The sequence below is a fragment of the Galleria mellonella genome, unplaced genomic scaffold (assembly GCF_026898425.1).
Source record: "Galleria mellonella isolate WM207_F2 unplaced genomic scaffold, CSIRO_AGI_GalMel_v1 utg117, whole genome shotgun sequence".
NCBI lineage: Eukaryota > Metazoa > Arthropoda > Insecta > Lepidoptera > Pyralidae > Galleria > Galleria mellonella.
The window spans coordinates 9,062,720-9,086,517 of record NW_026441980.1 but is presented as its reverse complement, the minus strand read 5'-3'; the positions used below and the strand labels follow the sequence as shown (position 1 = coordinate 9,086,517).

The 23,798-nt window shown below is 29.2% G+C and overlaps 1 protein-coding gene across 1 annotated transcript; it reads left to right on the top strand.

Annotated features, from left to right (window-relative positions):
- The first annotated feature begins 9,202 nt into the window (after nt 1-9,202).
- LOC113511551 (larval cuticle protein LCP-22-like) lies at nt 9,203-11,400 on the top strand. The gene is made up of 4 exons (XM_026895178.3): nt 9,203-9,300; nt 9,498-9,715; nt 10,515-10,686; nt 11,174-11,400. Exons 1-4 carry the CDS (start codon nt 9,289-9,291, stop codon nt 11,258-11,260), a joined length of 489 nt encoding a protein of 162 aa, XP_026750979.1. The 5' UTR covers nt 9,203-9,288; the 3' UTR covers nt 11,261-11,400.
- Nucleotides 11,401-23,798: the final 12,398 nt, after the last annotated feature.

The following is a 23,798-nucleotide window of genomic DNA, read 5'->3' as shown; positions in this document are numbered from 1 at the left end:
CTATTGATAATCCTAGAAAAAATATAAAAATGACAGCACTACTATCACTACATATTATATAACAAAGTTCTCTGATGCGTTTATCTATTTATATGTTCGCGATGATCTCGAAAATTACTGAACACATTTTCTTTTATCAATAGAGTGATTCCTAAGGAAGTATAGGTGTAAAATTTGATAAAATATTTGTGTAAATTGAATGCAATATATAATTGGAGATGTCAGAAAAAATCAAGCCGTCTGAATCCGAATCCGTTTATCGAAAACGCTGTCTGATCCATTTGAGAATAACAAAAGAATGTATGGTATTTGCATATAGGGGATTAATTGTATAAGGAGATGAGACATAAAAGGATAATTGAAAATTAATTTAATTAAAAAATATGTAATAGTATAAAAGTATACTTATATATAGGTAAAGGGTCGTCAAGTCACCAAACTAGTTTCAAGACATTTGCGACATAAGTTTCAATATCATGAAGAAGTCGAAGAAAATAATGCATTATCAATTGTGTTATTTTACAGAACCGAATAATTTAGAATTCATTAATAAAGATATAGTGATGATAATAGAACAGCTGTATGTAAAAAAAAATATAATGTTAGGAACCAAAAAGATTTAGTGTTGGTTGATTTATACTTATCAATGACATTTCTAGTCAGATTAAATATGCAAAAAAAATAAAAAATATTACTGCTTAGTAGTCTTAATACTAATCAGTAGAAGACAGTTAATGGCTGATATAGTAATAACACGATCTACTATCATTGTAAAAACCATGAGCACTCTGTCAAGAGTGTACGACTGAAGAGAGAGAGAGATAATAATAATCAAGGAGTCAGTGGATGCAGGGGACTCAAGACCATTCCTTATGGCAGTCTATCGGGAAGGCCTACGTTGAGCAGTGAAAATATAATGGCTGAGATGCTGATGATGATGATAATAATAATAAAATCGTCTTCAGTCGTACTTTTTAACGATAGTACTGCACAATCCTTTTTTAATTTGAAAGAATGTGAGTTTTATATGTTAATCTTTATGTTGGAATGTGACTTTAGACTGAATATACAAGTAAGCACCCAATTACATCAGCGCGATTATAAAATTGCATAAGTAAGGTGTGATCCACTCACAAATTTCGCATCACAATAAATCTATTGACAATTAGGTATAACCAATGAAGCTGACAGCGTCGATCATGATGAAATTGAATAATTTTACCTATTACTTATGTTGTAAATTTTATCCTTGAACCTGGAGTTTAAGTTCTAAAAAGTTACTGTTAAATTTATATTCTTCGTGAAACAAGTTTTCGTTTATACTCGTAGGATCATGTTAATGAATTGAAATAGAAGTTTGTGGACTGATTTTATGCGTAATTTGCGACATTTGCTATGGGTCACTAACTTAAATATATTTATGCGTTACAAAGATATTTACATTTAAATATACGTCAATAAATTTTATTCATAAATTTGCAAATTGGTTGAAAGTTTTTTGCGGACAGTAAAATATTATGCACGTTACTCAAATGTACTAATAGGCTCTAGGTAATGTACAGTTATACCGTGGATATTTACTTTTTTGCTATACATTTTTTTTATACTGACTGAGATGGCAAACAAGCATACGGCCCACCTGATGGTAAGTGGTTACCGTAGCCTATGAACACCTGCAATACCAGAGGCATTACGCGTGCGTTGTCGATCCTGAAGAAACCTCTTTACCCCCCTTTTGAAGAACCCCATGCTGTAGTCTCTTGGGAAAACCTCGGCAGGGAGCTCATTCCACAACCTGAGTGTTCGTGGGAGGAAACATCTCTGAAACCGCGCAGTACGCGATCATTGAGGGATGAACATACACATGAATTCATATATATGAATAAATTAATATTATACTGTATTATTATAACATATAATAATACAGTATATATATACTATATATACAATTAATATTACGAACATCGAAAGATGCATGTTGCCGTAATACGTATACAAGATTGAATTAGGTGGTTCTCAATAGGCGTTCACGAATGCACAGTGAATATAATCACTTATAAATTAAGATTTAAGACATATTTTTATCTAGATATCACGAAGTAATAAGATGAGTATTAGCGCTGATAGGCATCATCAATCACACAACATTCCTATGGATATGATGTAATTGATCTGGGTAAATAAGTATCTAATATGAAAAAATAAGCACTCAATTGCATCAAAACTGTTAATGTTGAGTTAATTCAAATTCTTACCAGGTAACCACTGTGTAAGTCTAATAAGATGAATGATAGATTTATTGAAATAATACATAATTAATAGTAGGGGGAGATTTGAATGAAAAAACAAAGTACCTAATTGAAATTTATCGTGAAAATATTACAATATATCAACAAATGACAAAAAATCTTCTATACTACCACGGTGTGTTCATCTGTCCAATATAGGAGTTCTGTATTTTTTGTTTTTTTTTTTCTATGTTCCTTTGAAAATTTTTAGTTTCTCTATTACGATAATTGAATAAAGTTCATCTCGTATGTTTATCATAAGAAATGTCCAAGTCACCATACCAGCATACAACGATATCCTGCACATTATTTATGATTGTCGTAACGCAAAGAGCTGTTATAAGTATATTACATTTGTAAGTATAGGGTCACCACTTGAGAAATTTTTCCTCAATTTTAGGTTAAATATTCAGTTTAAATTAGATTCTTCTGCTTATTTCCTCATTTTATTCATGCAGGGGAACTTCGAGCGAAGCCCTCTCTATAGCAGACTGAGAAACTTTTGTATTGTGTGATTTATTCTAATTGTAATAAAAATATAAGAATTAAATTATTCACATAAAGTATTTTAAAATTTTTATTATAATCTAATATTTTTTTATTAATTATTCTTTTTATATTACTTTATATTACAAAACTAGACATCAGATATCATATGTAGGTATGCCAATATATTAAGGTGCCTAGTTAAAAACAAGTTAGCAAAACATCTATGATAAAATTATTCCGATAGAGTTATCTAGGCGTTATCATTAGTTATCGTTCATAGTATCTTTTTCAATTACGAACGGATTTTGATGATAAATTTTCTAATCAAATATATATATATACTAGTTGAAATAAATAAAAGAAATATACATTTACATGTATTTAGCTTTTTGTATATATTAATATAATATTGTTACATTTTTTAACAATAATATCTACAAAAAATACAGGAGATAAAATAATGTACGAAGTCATTTATGTACAATAAAAATTAATTTTTGTCAGCGGTGTTAAGTTGATGTCTGTCTGGTCAGTTAAATACTTATAAAATGGTTGCTTACGTATGCTACTCTATACTAATTTTTCATACTTGAAAAATATAAAATAATATGAATGTGAGACGATATGCTGCGATATAAATATTGTTCTCACTCTATATATTATATTATAATATTTATAATGGCATTGTTCCTTTATAATATACCGTATTATTATTATAACAAGATTGATTTTGCAGTATCAGAATTTTTAAGCCCTAGTAGTTAATATATTTAAATAAGATAAACTATGTTGCGTTAGTAGAATTTATTATAATATTAGTAGATATTTATATCAACAAAATATATATTTGATGTAACAAAAAACATGACTTGCGTTTGAATTATTTAAATACCTACAGAAAAAACGAGCGTATCGAATTTACATGAGTAGGGTTCTGTAGTCAGTACAGAAATTGTTATTCAAGTTCAAATTATTAGAGATACTATAGAATAAGTAAACAAGGCAATTAATTATTTCGTATTTATACTCAAAGAATACTGACCCTCTGATCGCGTATTTTTTTTCACAACAGTAGAACACATCGCTGTGATAATAAATAGCAGCACAAGTTTTTAGCCATCTAGCGAGATTCGGAGAAACAATGTCAATCTACTAAAAATTGCAGGATAACTACGTTAATAAACATAAAAAATGCGAGTAAGTCAAAATCGCGGGATGCGTAAAATTAAACTAGTAGATACTGTACGTGGAAATCGCGGAATGCCCGGGCAGAGGGTTAATAGCTGCAAACGTTGTTTTTACCTCCTTGAATTAATAACTGAGATTTTTTTTTCTTACTGGTTAGAACGAACATCATTATTTTGATTCGGAATATAATAAGGTGAATATGAAAGTGAGTATGTTTGTTACTTTATTTATAAAACTTTATATACACGTTATATCTACTTAAGAAGGAAATAACTTAAGCTGTTTTTATCTTAGTCAATGAAGGTATTAATAGTGTAACTTTCCAATTTTGAAATATTAAGAAAAAAATTATTGAAACTTGTGTAATACTCGTTTGTTAATGCAGTTAATGAAATTCAAAGATGTTTTTCTCCGAGTTTATTAAAATTATTTTGATAAAATTGTAAGAAAGAAGATTCCAAATACTTATGTCTATTTTTAAAATTTTAATTTAATATTACACAGAAATTATTAATATAAGGACCAGTTTAAACTATTTTTTTTGTAGAATTGCATCGGTACTACATTATATGTATTTATTCATAGTTCACACCATAACTTTTTATTATTTTATTAAATGATCTAATTAAATTTGTAATTTTAGAGATTAAGTTTATATGAGATGATATATCAGAAGAAAGATACTTTAGAATCGATTTCACTGTGTTACAACCATAACGACCTATTGCTAATATTACAATACAGTACTAAGTATAGGATATTTCTCATAAACGGAGATTATTATCCAATTATGACCACAGTGGCTAAGTATAGTATTTTATTTTTCTTTTTTCTTTGCGTCTTATGGCATCCTGGGTATGAAAACGGGTGGCGATTGTATTGTATTGTATTCTTACTTGGTTATCACACGGTGTTTGTATGGTGAATTTCAAACTTTCTTAAGTTTACTTTTTTTAAATATACCATATTTTAATACTCATTAACACATTCTAATATTTTCAACATCTCATCATTGTCTCATCATTTATTAGCTAGTAAAAAATAGTTAATTTTAGATTGTATAAATATACAATCTAAAATTAACTATTAATAATTTTAAATAAAAGCTGGTAAAAAATAGTCAAGATATTCTATTAATATACAATGCTCGCGCTGAATCCTACGAGCTCTTCAACAGCATATTGCATAAATATGTAATCATTTCCAAATGATTTATATTTATTCTGCTTGTTACTCTATGAATTCGTACGCCGTCCCAGACCTTGGAAATGTTCAATGTTTAGAGGATAGACACACTATTTTATTATTCATGAGCTATTTTTATCGGCTATGCTCTCTCGAATCTCCTTATATTCTGTTTTAATTGTTTTTTTTTTATTGATTGCATATAAAGAACCTTGTTTTTATAGAAGAAACTATGTTTCTACCGACTATTATTCAGTAAATAAGGATCAGCAAATTTTTTATTTTTACAGTGACTAATAATGTATTCCAAGAAATCTTTTCTCAGCAAATGTTTACGACAAGGAATCCATAGCACATTTATAAATTTGATAATAAAAGCCAGGTGATTTGGTATAGATATCTAATTATATAATGAACTAGCTTTTACCCGCGACTTCACCCGCGTGACAAGAATATGTTCCCAGGATAGGTAATACTATAGGCATTGGTAAACAGCTACTATATGATAATAAGGTTTTCGTATTAAAGTTTCCTTTTCTCGCTTAAGTGTCTTGTGATGAATTTCCCAAATAATAAGCTGTTATCATATTATGTTAACGAAAATGAGTAGTAACATACTCGTATATCATTTTTACTTTATCACTTACATCCTCATTGTTTACCTATACTTATTAAAATTTTAAGTTTCTAATCTAAGCTGTTAATTTTATTAGATCAGCCAACTAGTTAGACAGTGAGAATAAACCTTTATATTATGCATATACATACCAAATTGTATTATAATTTGATAAAAATATTTTAAATGTAAGATTAAGAAATAAAGAAAAAAGCAAACATGAATGACCAAAAATGTAAATTGCTCAGTGCTATTTGTACTTGTATTAGCAGAACTTACTTTACGAATTGTGAAAATATTATTGAATTTATGTTAATGTAATAACGATGAGATGTTAAATAAATAACACTGGATAGTGCCTATCATACGTTTGCAATGAATTTAGTGCAAATTCAGTAACTTAAGGTTTTTGTCAAAGATCATAAATAATATCATAAATATATTTTTTGACATAATTTGTAAATCTTACTAATGTAATAAAATTGCAACTAAACGATGTCTGTACATGGGAGATATTTATAAAAAATTGTTATGAGGGGTCTTTTTTTTTCGCTAGGGAATACCGTTTCCCTAAATATTGAGAGCTAATCATATTTCGTTATTGGGATACCAAGTGTAGTGGTGCATTTATAGTTTATTTATTTAGTTTGGTTTCAAGTTTTTCTGTTCTTATGTGTTTATGTTTATGATATAATATGTTGTTATGAGAAACCTAAATAAGACCAATAGAAAACAAAACAATATTTTATTGAAATTTTGTCTGTCTGTATGTTTGTTCTGGCATCACGCAAAAACTTCTGCATGAAATTAGATGCGGTTTTCACAGTTGTATTTCTGAATTTTAATTGATTATCCCACTTCTGTAATCTACGTAGTTCGTCCGTCGTAACGGGTAAAAGCTAATAGTAAAATAGATATAAAATAGGACAAATTACAAGAGTGAGATCTTATACATTAGTCAACTGCTTTGTCTATACGTATCTATACTTCTGTATCACTCACCTTTCTGTAGTCAAACAGATGAGCTTGAATAAATGCGTATCTGTATGCAAGAGGAGATATAGCAGTGAAATTACTGGGTACAAACGTATAACTTCACTGTTGAAAATTTGAATGCCTACATTTTGTGATGTTCCTGGATGGTTCATATTTTTTTTAAATTGATGAAAATGAAAGAATGATTCCATTTACGCTATCAATGAGGGATGGTAGGTGAGGATGAAATCAAATTATGTTATTTGTTTAGAACTATTTTATTTCTAAATCAAATGATCATGACGAATTTAGCGAAAATAAAGAATGATGGTTCCATGGTTCATATTTTTTTTAAATTGATGAAAATGAAAGAATGATTCCATTTACGCTATCAATGAGGGATGGTAGGTGAGGATGAAATCAAATTATGTTATTTGTTTAGAACTATTTTATTTCTAAAATCAAATGGCGATCCTATCATGACGAATTTAGCGAGAAATAACCACGATGGTTTTCAAGGGGGATTGTGTGAAGGGAAACCCGCCAACGAACTCGTATATTGCTAGGAATGAGGCTGCCTCCCTTACTAGCAATCTCTTTATTCTGGGTATGTGGTGATTCCATTTTCCATCAGATAGATTGTTAGTGTCTGTCATTTTAAATTATATAAGAATGAATAATGGTGATAAGTGAATAAATAATGTAGGCGTCGTTATATACTTCTCATAATATTATGTTATTTTGCTATGTTGTGGTTCAAGTAATACTCTGTGATGTCTTAATACGTGAACTCGTTTGCCCTTTGTTCTACAAGAGCGACTTGATTCGTGACAAAGTTACGGAATATAAACCAACATAGATAAGCCTACCAACAAAAAATTGTTTAAAATTGGTTAAAAATTAATAAAAAATTCAAATGAGAAAGGGAGTTATTTTAAATAGGCATTTTTCTCTTTTTGAAAATGCATAATATGTGAATATATTTTTATATACAAAGAATATATAGAACTTGAAAAAAGTTACAATTATCTAAATATATATTTTCATTATAGACTGGATTTGAATTAGAAAAATAATATTTTATAAAATATAAAGCCAAAAGAAACAAGTTACTTAGTACTAAACGGCAAATAATGTTTTTTTTTTTTTATAAATTTTATTTCTTAAAATTGTTTTATATTGATTTAAGACCTTGTACACGTCTAAGTAACCATCAGTTTATTGTCAGAAAATGTTAACAATTATTAGATTATTTTACACCAAAATGGTTTCTCTTTAATATTATTTTTAAATAAACTTTAGACTCTCTTGAAGAGTAACGATTTTGAAATTTACCGTTTCTCACTAGAGACACAAATTTATAATGAAGTATTTTTAAGAATATTATTTACTAGTACTGTTTATACATATTACATGCTATATTTTATTATTTTTAAGTTTTCTAATATTGCTCATTAACATACTTATAATACTTTTGGTAAACTTTTGGTTACTTTTGGTTAAACGAAGAGGTATCAAACCTCTTGGTTTAACCAGTCATCATGAAATTTGGCATACGTATCATTTGACATAAAAAAGAACTCAGGCAGCTTTTATCCTGGTCAAGCGGATGGAGTTGCGACCATAGAAAACCAATAATGCCAATGATATAGGAAGTTTTGTTACAAAAGTCAAGGTTGGAGTAGTAAATGAATTTATTGAGTACAAATCCATCCGCTAAAAAAACTAAATTATTACAATAGGTATCTAATAAATGTTCAAATTAATGGACGATATATACGAATATAAATATATTGAGGTGTATCGTAAGGTTATTACGATGACATTTAAAAGGGCTTACACAATCGCGAATTTATTGAAATATATAAATGATTAATTTAGAAAAGACCGAAAATTATTTCGTCCTTCGATTTATATATATATATATATATATATATATATATATATATATATATATATATATATATATATATATATATATAAATATTATATTAATATATATATTATAGATTATATATTATATATAATTTTAAATATATTATTTTCAATAGAATTCATATAATAAGTATATGGAAGACAGGTGGGATACATATGTATGTTTGTATGTATAAGTACATATAGTTTTTTATATGGAATAAAAATCCCAGAAAGATTCGAAAAATATTGATTGGAATACTTATTATAAATATACTTATTATATTCTATCAAGAAATAAAAAGATTTGCAAGTTTTTTTACACAAAAATAACAATTATTATATACTATATGTCTATTTTACAAAATACTATAATGTATTATAGATAAATAGAATTAAAATGTTAATGGGTAATTAAGTTTAATTGTACCTACTGAATAATTTTTATAACATAGTACGATAGCAGAAATTGTACAAGTGATATTTGAAAACAATATCAATCTCGACGATACATCATTTAAATGTTGCAGTTAAACTGATTAAAGTGGGTGGATCCGCGATTCATATATAAACCTGCGCAGATTTTTTATCCGCATTCAATCTACTTCGACGTAGCTAGCTAAACTATACAAAATGAAATTCGCAGTGAGTATTATCAATGGATCAAAAATAAATAAAAATGCCTATTTTATGGCCATGTTTGATAGTACATTAAAACTCGTACATAAACGAATAAAATATTGCTTGCTGTTTTAAAGTGTATTTGAAAAAAAAAAAAGACTTATTTTGATAATATAACAAAAGTAATTATTATGTGCACTAATGAGTTTTATGGTTGGCAGGTTGTCGTGTTAGCGTGTATGGTGGCTGCCAGCAATGCGCAGTTCAATCGGTTTGGTAGTCCATTCAGGCCGAGCCCAGCCCGTTTCAACCCCGTGGCGGCGCCTGCGCCTCTCCGACCTGAGCCTGTGCGCTCCGTCGCTAGGGTATCTGATGAACGATCTGCTTCCATCCTAAGATCCGAGAGCGAGATCAACCCTGATGGCTCCTACAGCTACGCGTTAGTATATTTTATCATTATTAATCTTTAAAATGGGTGTGGACATACTCTGGACATTGCAAATATTTATAACGTACGTGGAGTGGTTATATTGCCATCAGGCAGACTGTATGCTTCTTTACCTAAGCCTTTGTATTTCTAAACTGTGTTTTGATTAATATTTTCAGGACTGTTGATAAGTTTTTTTAAAAGTTGAAATAAAGGCTATCTACTTGATGGGCAGGGGATTGTTTTTGTTTTAGATTTTTTTTAAATTGTAGATAGTTCTTTTCAACAGAGGAATAAATGACCGTGATCAATGTAGTCTAGTTATTGCACACAACGATCGATTCTAAAATGATAACAAAGACACTAGGCCCTGTAACTCCTTAGAATATTGTGCAGATAGTAAAAAATTTAGAGATTTATGTTTTTTCTTAAAGTTCAATAAAATAAGACTGTTAAACAATACGAAATTCAATTATAATTTCATATTGTTTAACTAATAATAATAACTGTTAAATAACAATTTCTGTTTTGCACTACTACTGGCCACTCACTACTTCCTATGCCACTGTGTTAGGTTGACTGGAAGAAATCTCTTTTAGAGATAAGTTCGCCTTTGTTAACATTGTTATTAACTCATTGTTGTTACTGTATGTTATAGAGCAATAAAGAATATATATAAATATCCACGATACGAACTATTTATATAGAGTTTAGAGAAAGAAGTTTATATTGAGATTTATATTGTTTTTAATCGAAAAATATTACATGAATAGAATAATAATAATATTTATTTTTGTGATTTAATTTACAGGTTCGAAACTGACAACGGTATTGCTGCCCAGGAACAAGGCACACCCCGTAACTTTGGTGGCAATCCCCCAGTCATTCCTGATGTAGCTCAAGGTTCATTCTCATGGACTTCTCCTGAAGGTCAAGTTGTTTCCATCGCTTATGTTGCTGATGAGAATGGATACCAACCACAGGTAAGACTTTTGTTTTATTTGATAAATTGTCAAACATAATTACTGTAAGTGTAAGTAAAAAACTAAGAAATGAATTTCTGCTTTCTCGGTTTATACGGAAATTACCATGTGTAAAATTCCGACGCGAACTAATTATAAATAACTACGCTAAATAAAGCACAATAATTTAAATTAGTGCATGAGTTTACTTCAAGTATTCCTTATACTTGAAATGAAACTAAAAATAGGTTACATTTTTTCCCTAGACGTGAGAATTAATGAATAACATAAGTAGTTATCATGAACATAATAATATGACTACAATAAAAATATATTATTCGAAGTATATTATTAGTAGCATTGAGGGACTATTATTACGGGATATATTAGTCTAATAGGGTGCTCACACGTGAAGAACTTTATTGAAATTATTTCTTTACGCTTTATTGCACCCATTATATAAATAAGAATACAGGAAATTAATAAGAAATATTTTCTCTTATTTTAGGGTGATGCTATCCCCACCCCTCCTCCAGTTCCCGCACAGATCGCCAGAGCCTTGGACTACATCGCCAGGAATGCGCCCAGGAAGTAAATAAATTAATGAATCTCATCTCACCGCCTTTACTGTTGATATAGATGTATTTAGATCGCAAGTTTTAATATAATGTTATAAATACTCAATATTACTTTACAATGTTTAATGTGCAAATGTAAATAAATATTTTTATTATATTTATGCATGTATTTATTTTACGGTGGTGGAGTTTTAAGTAGCCCACCTGGGTCTTTAATATATAAAATGGAATGACGACCCCAACTGCTCTAATAATTAATACTATCAGAGTATAAATGAGGAACTATAGATAAGGATAACCTTAGATTTTATAGAGACAAACTCATCATAGTAACTGGGTTTGCAGGGTATACTGCTTGGTGTCACCCATACTGGTCTGCTTTGATATTATTTACTTTGCATTGAGCCTATCGTGTATTTTGTAATGTTCGTGGTTATTATGGCTTATATCTAGTCAATTTATTCCGTGGATGAATCGTAACGTAGTCTTTTGCCTTTTATTATAATAAAAAAAAAAATATTAAAAAAAATACAAAATAATAATTGAATGAAACACAGCAAAATTCATGAACTTATTATACAAACAAAAAATATACGAATTGATTTATTTTTCGAAGTATTGTTATTATTAAGTAAATGTGTTATATTTTTTAGAAAAAAGTTAGGGATGGATATTAAATGTTTTAAAATAATGTTATCAGTGTTTGTTATCTAGAATAAATAGCCACCAAGGACCAACATATCATTATTATTACGTATATATAGTTGATCTGGCGTAAGTAGTATCACGCACAATTTATATTATATTACTTTTTATATTAATAAGCTTACACATCACTTAGGCGACGCGTAAGTATATCACGTAAATGACTTTAATTATTTTATTATATTAGTCCAGACAGTTAAATGTAATGATATTTAACAAAGTTAATTTTATCAAAGGGAGACTTTGTACTAAAGTCGTTTGCATGGATACCACTGTCCCATACGTGTTTCGACCGTGAAGTAGTTGTGTTTGCATGGCCGTGTTTCGATTTTAAGGGGGGGATATGGCGGTGAATTTATAGAGACAGAGGCATAACACCTTAGTCATCAGGAATGGCAACACATGGGGGGTGGGGGGAAAGGGATCGTTAGTAATGGAGACTAAGAATCCCATTACTAGCAATATACCTAACCAGCTCGACTTCCTCGCGGTTCTCCCTGGAAACTATCACGGTTAATTCCTGATCAAAAAATTGATTTCATTCTTATCTATCACCCTTCACTGGTGCTTCACCAGCGTATCCCGTTAGCGCAGGCGGGGTGGGGTTACCACACCATTTTCAACCATAAAAAAAACACGGGGGGGGGGGGTGTTATGAGCGAAACAATATACTCTGTTATGTCCATAGTATTGCTCATGTCTATTATAGGTGACGGTTACCACTTCCCATCAGGAGGGCCGTCAGCTTCCTTGTTATTCTAAGTTGCATAAAAAAAGAGTTTTCTAGAAACATTATGAAGAAACTTTTTGTTTATACGTACATAGCAGTTTATTAATAAAAAAAAAAAAAAATAGATTACATTAAAAAAAGGACTTTTCAGTTATGCAATAGAAATCACGTGTTACAGTTAAAAATTTTAAGTATACTTGTTTCTGTATCGTAACCTATATAACATTATTAATTATTTATATATACCTAGTCTGAAGCAAAAAACGAGGCCTGTATTATAGACATTAGGAGCAGAGGTATCTTTTGTATATCTTATAATCATTTATTTCTACAGTACTTATATTATTTATTTATATAAAAAAAATTAGTAAATATATAAAACCAGTCATAAGATTATATATATTATATTTCGTAGGTAAATGTATAAATATCATCTACAGCAAAAAATAAGCGTATTACATCATAATCATATTAATATTTTTTCGAGTTTTTTGTCCTAGAATGTAGATTCATTATTACTTTATCAATATTTTTAGGCACAACGTACTACAATTTGAATAGATACAATTCTATTCCATTAAAATTACTTCAAGTGGAATTAATTTAAATTATACATATGCGGATTACCAGTTAGGGATAATAAATGAGAATGAAGTATATTGTGATGAATCCATCAGGCATTAATTACGATGAATATTATCGAACTATTAGGTTATATATTGCTAATTATTATGATTAACAATCCCCCTTTAACTTGACTAAGATGTCCTTATATTCGCATATGGGGTCAGTCTACTATCTGTTACACTTCGACCCGTTGGAATTTTTCGTGTTTCTATGCAAATGAATATATTGTAAACAATGCGTCTGCCTACTACATTATTTCCATATATGGAAAATTAAGATGTAGTCATCAATGTTATATGAAATTTAAATAGTCTTAAAATAGCTATTTTATTGCTAATAGAACCATAAATCGATCAAAGACAGATTACCTACATTGAACGTCCTTGGTTTTTATAGGTGTCATATCGGTTCACTGTGGAAGAGTTAACCCACGCAGTTGCTATTCATTCTGCTAATTTGATTATGAAATGCTTAAATTTTACGGATAACATGTTTCGGACGATATACTTTACATAGTGACCTCACTAAATATCATACTAAATTCTAATAATTTGACATAATATTGATTGTTACTGTTCATTTGTTTGATTGGTTGATTTTTAATCACGAGAAAATATTATTAATACTATATATATGGTATAGAATATTCGTATTTTTTTATTTTATTAAAAATATATTTCCTTTATATGTATATGTTTGATGTGTACTTGCGGGACATTTAAGACTAAGAAATAAAATTCTGTATTCGGTATAATTATTAGACAAAACTCGGATTTTACGATGTCGTCCTGAATTTGAAGATAGATGTTTGATGCTGATTGCCGGAAGCCGATAAATTATAGTGGCAAATCGATGACCACAGCTTGTATTGTAGCGAATAATGCTTCAAAGTCGACATAGAAGCTATTCACACCTATTATTCACACCAAATTATTATGGAAAAACATGCTGTAAATGTGGAACGTTAAAAACTAAAATGATTTACCTGTATGTAGTATACATACAGGTAGGTCATTTTAGTTTTTATATAGGCTTATTTGATTAAATTGGATAATAAAATGATAGCATTGGCTATTGCTATATGGGAGTATATATACATATTATATACATATAACCAATTTGAATGTTACGAACTAAACAACTAAACAAAGGCTCAAGCTCAGTGATGTGATTGGTGTGCTCTTCACCTCTCGTGATGCTATGCAGTCCGCCGTCAAGCCCTGGCGACCTTAGCATTTGCGATGCCACCTAAATGCACGATGTGTTTGTAGTTACTTAGAGTAGAATCGGCAAAGTGGAACCATAAAGTTTAAAATTTTTGCGCCATGTAAATAGTAACTATAAATTGGAGGTTTTTCTACATGAATTGGGATTAACAGTAGCTAGTCTACGTATTAGTCTAGAATATGAACTGTTAGTATCTATTCATTCATCACTAAAATGTTTTCAGCCATTTAAAAGCGATTATAAATGCATGAACATATTTACAATCTATGACATCCTTACTAGTATTAAAAATAAGAAAGTTTATTTTGTTTTATGTTGGCGCCTTTACGGCTTAACTAATGGTCATGAAATTGAGTACACGCGCATGAAGAATGAAATAGGCTACTTTTTATCCTTATAATAAAACTATTTTACTGAACTAGATGTTATTTTGTGGAAGTCAATATCACTGGTTATATGATAACCATTATTTTCTTTTATTTTCTTTTTTCCTCCCGTATTAACCATCAATCTCTGATAGCCATTTCATCTACGCACGTTATGCAAAATATGTGTGGACAAAATGGAAGGTTGTAGAACTTCTGGTAATAATAATAGTAGTCAATCTTCAAGTATTGGCAGTCGCTTACATACGTATGTGGTAGCAGAGTTAAACAAAATAATTTTAATCAAATAACCAATTATAGGACTGTATTAGTAATTTTGTTATAACAATATGTCTAATTCTTAAACATTAAGTAGGATATTTACTCTACGTATTGAGAAATCAGACAAAGAATATCATTAATCAGTTCTGTGTTTATAGACATGGCGATGTTCTATTAGCGCAATGTCGTTCATGCAAAAGTGCAAAATGTGCGTGATTTATGCATACTTGCTCTTATAGACCATATGAATATATAATAGTTTATATTATACATTTTCTACTACTCGTTAATATCCCATTACTGGAAACAATTCTCTCTTTTTAAAAGAAATATTTAGACTATTATTATTTTGCTGATCAGATCAGAGATCAGCTGCCTAATATAGAGTTTTATTTAGAGTTTTCTTTCTCTTCTCTTACACTGGTGTATGGTTTTATATAATTTTAGGAGGTAAATATAAAATCAGTAAATGTAAATGAACGATAAAATTATTTCTTTAATTGTTTCTAAGGATATTTTAGAGATAAGAAGACTTAATCCTGAATTTTTTATTTTACAAGATTTTCAATAATATTTTGTTTTATTTAAAGGCTGAATATCCATTTATTGTCAAACATTATTACCTTTGCGTTATTATTTGCTTTATGGCATAATATTGTCGAAGTTCCTCTTCTTCAAAACTGATGTTTGACCATTTATTTGTTTTAATTACTTACTAAATGGCTACATCATTTACAGTTGAAATTTGATTGGTATATAATAGGCATAATTTTCTTCTTTCATCCATATTTTATGTAAAAACATTAATTGCCTATAATATATTTTTATAATTAATAATAATTGATTTATTGACACCAAAATTAAGTACGTAATTATACAATTATCATTATAATCATATCAGCCTTTAACTATCCACTGCTGAATAGAAGCCTCCTTATTAAAGGGATTTTGACAGTAGTTGCCACGCTTGGCAGGCGGATTAGAAACCGCAGTTAGACTTTGGAGATATTTTAAGAAGAACAGTGCTGCCCATCCCTTGCCCTCTTTTAATCGCCTCTTACGACAATGACGGAAAATGAAGGGGTGGTCTGTTCTATGCCGAGACCACACGACCCCAATTAATTAATTAATTTATCAATACGTTGTATTAATTTATTTTACATGAGTAAATATTAAGATTAAAAGTTTACTAATTAATACACTTAAATATGTTGCTACGAGGCTCGTATTAAAAACAGTTATATTTATATTCACTCTTTTCAGTGTATAGTTACTTACAAACTAAAATATTACGAGCAAACTTTTAAAACTTATTAGTATTTATCGGTTTATATTCGATTAATGTACTACAGTATGGTTTACCTCCTTGTGCTTGGCAATTCTCACAATACAGTATTCTTCAAATAAAGAAACGTATTTATAATAGATGTTTTATGAGTCGTCTCCATATAAAGTGAATGTCAAATGCTGCAGAAAAGGATTATCGCGTTATGTTTAAATATATAATACGTTTATAAGGTTAAAGATTATTATGTCCCATTTAAATGGATAGGTACCTAACTGCGGTTATCTGTCCAATGATTTTATAGATATACACATTTGTTATTGAAGTAGATATGCAGCTATATATGTTAGAACTTTATAATAAGAATTCTTGAGAATCTGTTTTGTTTTATGTTTTAAATAACCTAATTGTTATATCTATTTATTGGAATATATCTTAAATAAATAGATATAAAAATTAGCTAGTACCCTTCCTAAATAACTTATGAATTTATTCGGACTTTTTTTATAACGAATACATAAGAAATCGAAAGTTGCATTCTCTTTTTGTCTCACGAACGAAATAGTGATAATGTAAACATTTTCTTCTAATGAAGACGTAAAAAGAGACCATATGGAGAAAAACTTGAAGAGGAATTCAAATTAAAAATTTTGTCAATAGGATTTTTTTATGAAAAACAAGTGTTTAGTTAGCCTATTAAACTAGCACCGTAGCCAATTGACGCTTGTAAGACTGGTCCTTCAAACCTCAATTGACAATATATATTTGTATCTGGAGGTATACCCAACCATTGATAAACTTTGTTACATGAAGATCTCGAGTCTTGGTATCTATCCAATAATTTTACTATTTTACCTTTCAAACCGCATATAAGCAAACGGCTTGATGGCGGAGTTGTTAGGTCATGGAAAAAAAGTACAAATACATAATAGAATATTATTATTATGTCAAAAGTTACTCTCACCACAACAGGTAGTCGTGACCATAATTTTCTATTATTATTTTATTTATAACTAGCGATTCGGGCTGGCTTCGCGTAGGTAGACAGAGTTTAATATATAGCCTATATTATTCGCTAATAACGCTTTAATAACTGCCCGCTGTTAATCAATGCTCCTTTCCAGTCAAGGTTTGCTGGAAGAGAAATCTTACAGAATTAAGCTATACTGTATATATATATATATATATATATATATATATATATATATATATATATATATATATATATATATATATATATATATATATATATATATATACAGTATAAATAAATTAATAAATAAATCTTTCCTCTTTATAATATTAGTTTAGATGACACAAAGGTACTCTTTGAGCCTGAAGTGGAAAGAGCTGATGACTTTGTGTAAAGTCTCTCAGGGAAAGGTTATGGTGATTGGCGGGTCTCCTTCATTAATCATTACGAAACTGTCAAGCATATTTTATTTGCATTTACAGTGGACATAAAATAATCGGATTCTACCATTTAATTCTTGCAACAGGGCACTTGAGTATTGCTTCGGTGTACCTGTTTATCTAGTCATCTTTTAAAACATACGGTTATCGATTGAGGAAATGATCTGGCATTTAGAACTTACTAAATAACGTTGATATACACCATAAAGGAATATTTGTGCACTTTTTTGCCCATAGAAGGTCTCTATATAGGTGTAATTTTTCTACTAATTTATGAGTATAAATGAGAACATTCATAAAGATATGTGGATATTTGTTAATTAGTCACGCTTAAAGCAGGCAAAGCTACGGGGTATAGCTAGCATTTAACACTTCTATTGAAAAAGAATAAAAAGCAAAGTACATAGTTATTAATATGTTAATAAATAGATATAGATCATAATATGACTTTAGAATTATTTACTGTAATCCTATAAATATTGAATATTTAGATATTTTTATTAAAATACCTGCATATTTTATTACATTTAGGTATTATAGAATAATAGTGAGCCTTAACTTTTGTTTTATTATGACAAATATAATGGGTTGAGGTTTTTAGAAAAGTTCAAGGATAAGACTCGTTCCGATGACATGATATTCCGACTAATATTAGACACAGTTACAGTGAAGGATTATATCCTTCACAATGAACTATGTGAATTATGTTATTAGTGGAAAAAAATATTTTGATATGTACTTATTAAGTGTTGTTTTAGGCAATATTGCATTCTCCGTGGCGCCACACCTCAACTCCGGGCTAAAGGCTATATACAGGTCGAGCTTCTTTCTTAATTACATGACTTCCAACCTTATATTTTACTAGAATTTGTTTATTTTAAACAAATAATGTAATTAAATTGTGAATTTGTTTTAAACATAATAAGCTAAACTCGTAGCTTTATACGCGTGAATTAATTTATGTAAACAGTGAGTTACATTATTTATAGAATAGTAATCTACGCACATGTTGTTATAAATAAAACGAATTAAAAATTAAAACTATATATCCAATGTAAATTAATATTAAAAAGAGGAAAAATTTTGTTTATGGTAGATAATCTCAAAAGTTTCGATTTTTGATCTTTTCAATTTATAGAAAACTACATTATTAGCGAGAAACATAGTCAGTGTTTTACTAAAAATAACTATTCGATGCAGGAGCGGGTTATTAGAATATTTTTTTCTGTGCTATTATTCTATTTTTAACAAATGATATTCCACTGCTAAGCTAAGTTCTCCCTTATTCTATCTGTCATCATATCTAGTATAAAATATATGTAAACTAAAAGTCAAACAATAAAATAAATGGTTATTATGTGTACTATGATCTCTAACATCACTTAGGTAGTATGCTGTCTTAGCCTTATTAGTTCACTTGATTTTAAATAGCTAAACTAATTAATGAAATTTTAAGGGTATATATATATTCAATTAACAATTTAAGCCAGATCTTTTGTCTGAGGACAAAATTTTCCTTAATATAAATCCTGTACTTTCACAATATTTGCATATTGTATGTTAGAATTTTAGGGTTTCATTATGATTGGACTAAAATAATAACGTTGCAAACGAAACAAATTTATAGGACTTTTTTTATACAATAAATGTACTGTAATCACCAAATATACTACAAACTCATGGCCACTTGATTTACAATGACTGGATCTGTTTCACACAAAAGTTCCTGTAATCGTTTCATCTGCTAATGAGGTTTAACCTCTCATGAGGAATTTCGCATTATACTTACTGTAATTGCCTTTTGTGCACGCAAACAATACTGTAATAGTTTTATAGTGAACCGATGACCTGTTAAAGTAGCGTTAAGTGTACGTTTAAGTAATAAAAAAATATTATTTAAACAGGAGTAAAAGGTTTTTACCTCCTACTGTATAGTCTTTTCTATCTTTTACGTCATATTTTTGCTAATTTTTAACCGATTTTGTTATTTTTCCTATTTGATTAGGTCCATAATTTTTATTAATAAATGTGCTGACAGTCTATCTGATAAAAAGTCGTAATCATCACTTATAGAAATTAATATCATAGAATTCGCTATGATGCCCACGATTCTCCTCATGTACTATTCCTGAGAACAAATCCTTCTGTTATCTGTAACTTCATTTCATTTTCTATGTCCTACCCTTTAAACCGAAACGCAATCATGCAAACACAACTACACTTTACGGCAGAAACGAGTAAATAGTAGAGTATACGAGTAGTATTCGTGTTGGTACAATATTAAATTGATCACGACCGAAGTAGTTGTTTTTTGCGAATCTTAAATTATTTTTTACAAATGATTTATTACTAATAAATGTATTTAAATTTGTCAAACAACTCTTTACTATATCGTTGATTTAAATATAGAAGATATGCATATATTTTGCTTTGGAATTTAATTACGACTATGTTATTTATGTAACTGTTATTTGGATTTTTACACGTTTAAATTTTAGATTAGTCCTTTGATTAATGAATTTTAAATGTCATGTTTAACTAATTTTAGATTATTTTTTTATGTATGTTAAAATTTTATTGTATTTGAATTATCTGCGACTAAAAGCATTTTACAGAATATATAACAGTACTTATCATTACAACATTATAAAGCATTTTTCGTTTTTGGTGGAATGTTGGAAAAATTCTCTCTTAGTGCGCACTAACTTTGACGACCTCTGTGGAGCAGCGGTAGGCACATAGATTTGTGTAATGAGGTCCCATTTTCAATCCCCGATCTGGTGCATATAAGAAATGCACTTTTCTAAATTGGATTGGTTCTGGATAGTGCTTAACGTTCTTTGTTTGGTTCCTCTTACCACAGAATATCTCATCTTAAAGATCGGACGATTATGTGGCATTTATATACTTATACTTACTAATTATATAGGTATAAGGAACTCTGCACAAATTTCGGTTTTAGAATCTCTGCCTTAGGTTGCGTATTGCCTATATTTGTGTGAAGTATTTTGCCTGTAAAACAATGTTTATAGCAACTTCATACGTTGCTAGTCTTATGTGAACTGTCATATTTATTTCTAATATTTTACTTAACATGAAACAATCTCCATACTGCTGCTTTATACTACAAATGTTATTACTGCTGCTACAGGCTATATAATATTATACTACTATCAATAGAGAGTCATAGTAAATGCTGTGACCGATAAGGGATGGGCTAAGTGTTACATTAAAATATGAATAGATAAAATTGATTTTTGAAGAAATTAGGACCAGATTTCTCAAAATGGGGCCCATATACTACTCGGAATAAACCAGTCAATCATAAGCACTACACGAGAAAATTTACGTCATGGTGGGACATTAGCAAATTCGCACGTATAACAAGTAGGAATAGCACACATGTGACTAAACAATCGATTGAACGCTGAATCTGAATTAAGAAAGAAACTGAGCAAAATTTCTGCTAGAATCGATACCAGTTGCACTAAAATACAAGCATATCCTTAACACTAAATTGACTAAATAATGAATATCACATTTAGCTTTCTTTTATTCTTCTTTCTTTAACAAAACACCTTTTTTATTTTAAGCCTAATAGGGGTACATGGAGCTATAAGTTTAAGAAACCGAGAATATTATTAGTATTAATTCTAGGTATGATATAATTTTGTATATACTATGTTTAATAACATAGTAAGAATAAAGTGCATAATTTTTATTTTAATATATTATAGGCCTCAATTTTATATAAATAATTTTAAATATTATAAATATATTAATTACTTATACAAGAACATGGTATATTAAGTAGATAAAAGTTGGAAATAATAAATATTCTAGAACAATAATGCATGATCAAGATCACATACTGACATTGTTAGTTGAAAACTAATCTTACGAGCATGGCTATGAACTGAATACGCTTGAGTGATAACAACGTATAATATATACAAGGTTGTCATTAATATTAAGGTGAATTAAAATAATCAATATGAATCTGAATAATAATGTAATAATTTGTAAAAATGTTTATTTGTTCCTTACAGGGAAATGAATGAAATGTGGTATAAAATACACAAAATACACACACACACACACACACACACACACACACACACACACACACACACACACACACACACACACACACACAGAGAGAGAGAGAGAGAGAGAGAGAGAGAGAGAGAGAGAGAGAGAGTGAGTGAGAGAGAGAGAGAGAGAGAGGGGAGAGAGAGAGAAAAACACTTTTAAGGTAGTCTAGTATCTTACTAGCTGTAGGTACATGAAGAAATATTTACTATCAATTGTTCATGGAATTTGGTCATATAGCAAATCGTATTGTTTGTATATAGCTTTATATAGCTTTATTTATTGTATACAGCTTTATATTGATAGAAATTATGTAAGTACCTAATTTGAGCATAATGTTAATGATATGCAGAAGCTATACATCATAACAGTGAAGAGTATCACTATAAGTAATATTTCCAAATATGATGAATATTAGGGAACTAAAATTCTTGATGTTTAATATTTTTAAATGTAATTTTTTTTATATATTATTATTATATTTCGATTTTTATAAGCAAAACAACCTACGGCTTACTTGCTGGAAAATAGAGAGTAGGCATCTTATGGGCATCATAGAATATACTGTGATATCCAGGGCATTCCCCATGCGTTACTATAGTCGTAGACTATTGTGTAGTGTTATGCCTCCATACCCTGTAATTTTACTGCTATATCAAATACATCAAATCGAGACAGGCATGAAATCAAAGCTGCTTTACGACAGATATACGAATTGAGTTGAATTAGTATGACAAAACGTGGTAAATTTTTAAAGTGTTTTACTTTAAAAATTTACCACGTTCTTCGTTACAAAAACAACGATTGTTACTAACGAATATATTACGTTAGACTTAAAATCTGTCTTTTTATTGAGTTAGTAGAAACTTATATTTATTGAAATACATTCACAGATATTTCATAATTTACACTTTGTCTAACCCTAAATATGTTGACTGTGTTGTTGGAAAAGCTTGACATAAGGCGTACATACCATTTAACTCTTAGGTTACTCCGTCATTTTACGAGATTCTTCATAGTTATTCTATTGTACCATGGGCAAGATAATGTTGCAGCGAAGGGCCGAACTAAGTAGGAAAATACTACGTACTAAAAAGAAAAGTTCTAAAATAGCATTGATGACATTAACAGAAGGTCAATTCTTATTAATATAATTCTTTAGTGTAAAATTGTGTTTAATAAAAAATATAGCTAGTTGTATTTGAAGTCAAATTCACGTTTACATATATATTTAATTCTATATGTATATAAAATTCACAATTTAGGTCAGTTAATTTATTACATATTATATCTCGTTAGATTTGTACCTTGAAGAAATGTATACTTTTAAAATTTTATGTCCTGACTAACTTATCAATACACAGTTAAAATTACTAAGTCTAGAAAGCTAAAATTTGAAACAAAGGTTTATTTTATAACGTAAGCATCCGCTAAAAAGGATATTTAAAATGTCAATTTAAATGAGACACACAATACTTCGGGTGCAAGCTGAGACCAAAAATTTGTATTATACATATTTAGAATAATGAGTACTATATGAAATCGTTTTTATACAAGTGAGTAAGTCAAAATTCTCCGAAGCACGCCCACAGGTATAATGGTATTTTGTTATCGTGGGAAAATTCATGACCTCCTTCATGGCAGGGTAGTTGCTTCCTGTATTATTAATTTAATAGAGGCTATATTTTTATATAAAATAATTTTTATACACTAAATAATATTTCATAAGTAATATGTAGTATTTTACATTATTTAGAAAATATTTTTTTAGTCCCTACATCCGGTCCTGTGCAATACAGCGATTGCAGTCTCCCTCTGCTGTGCAATGG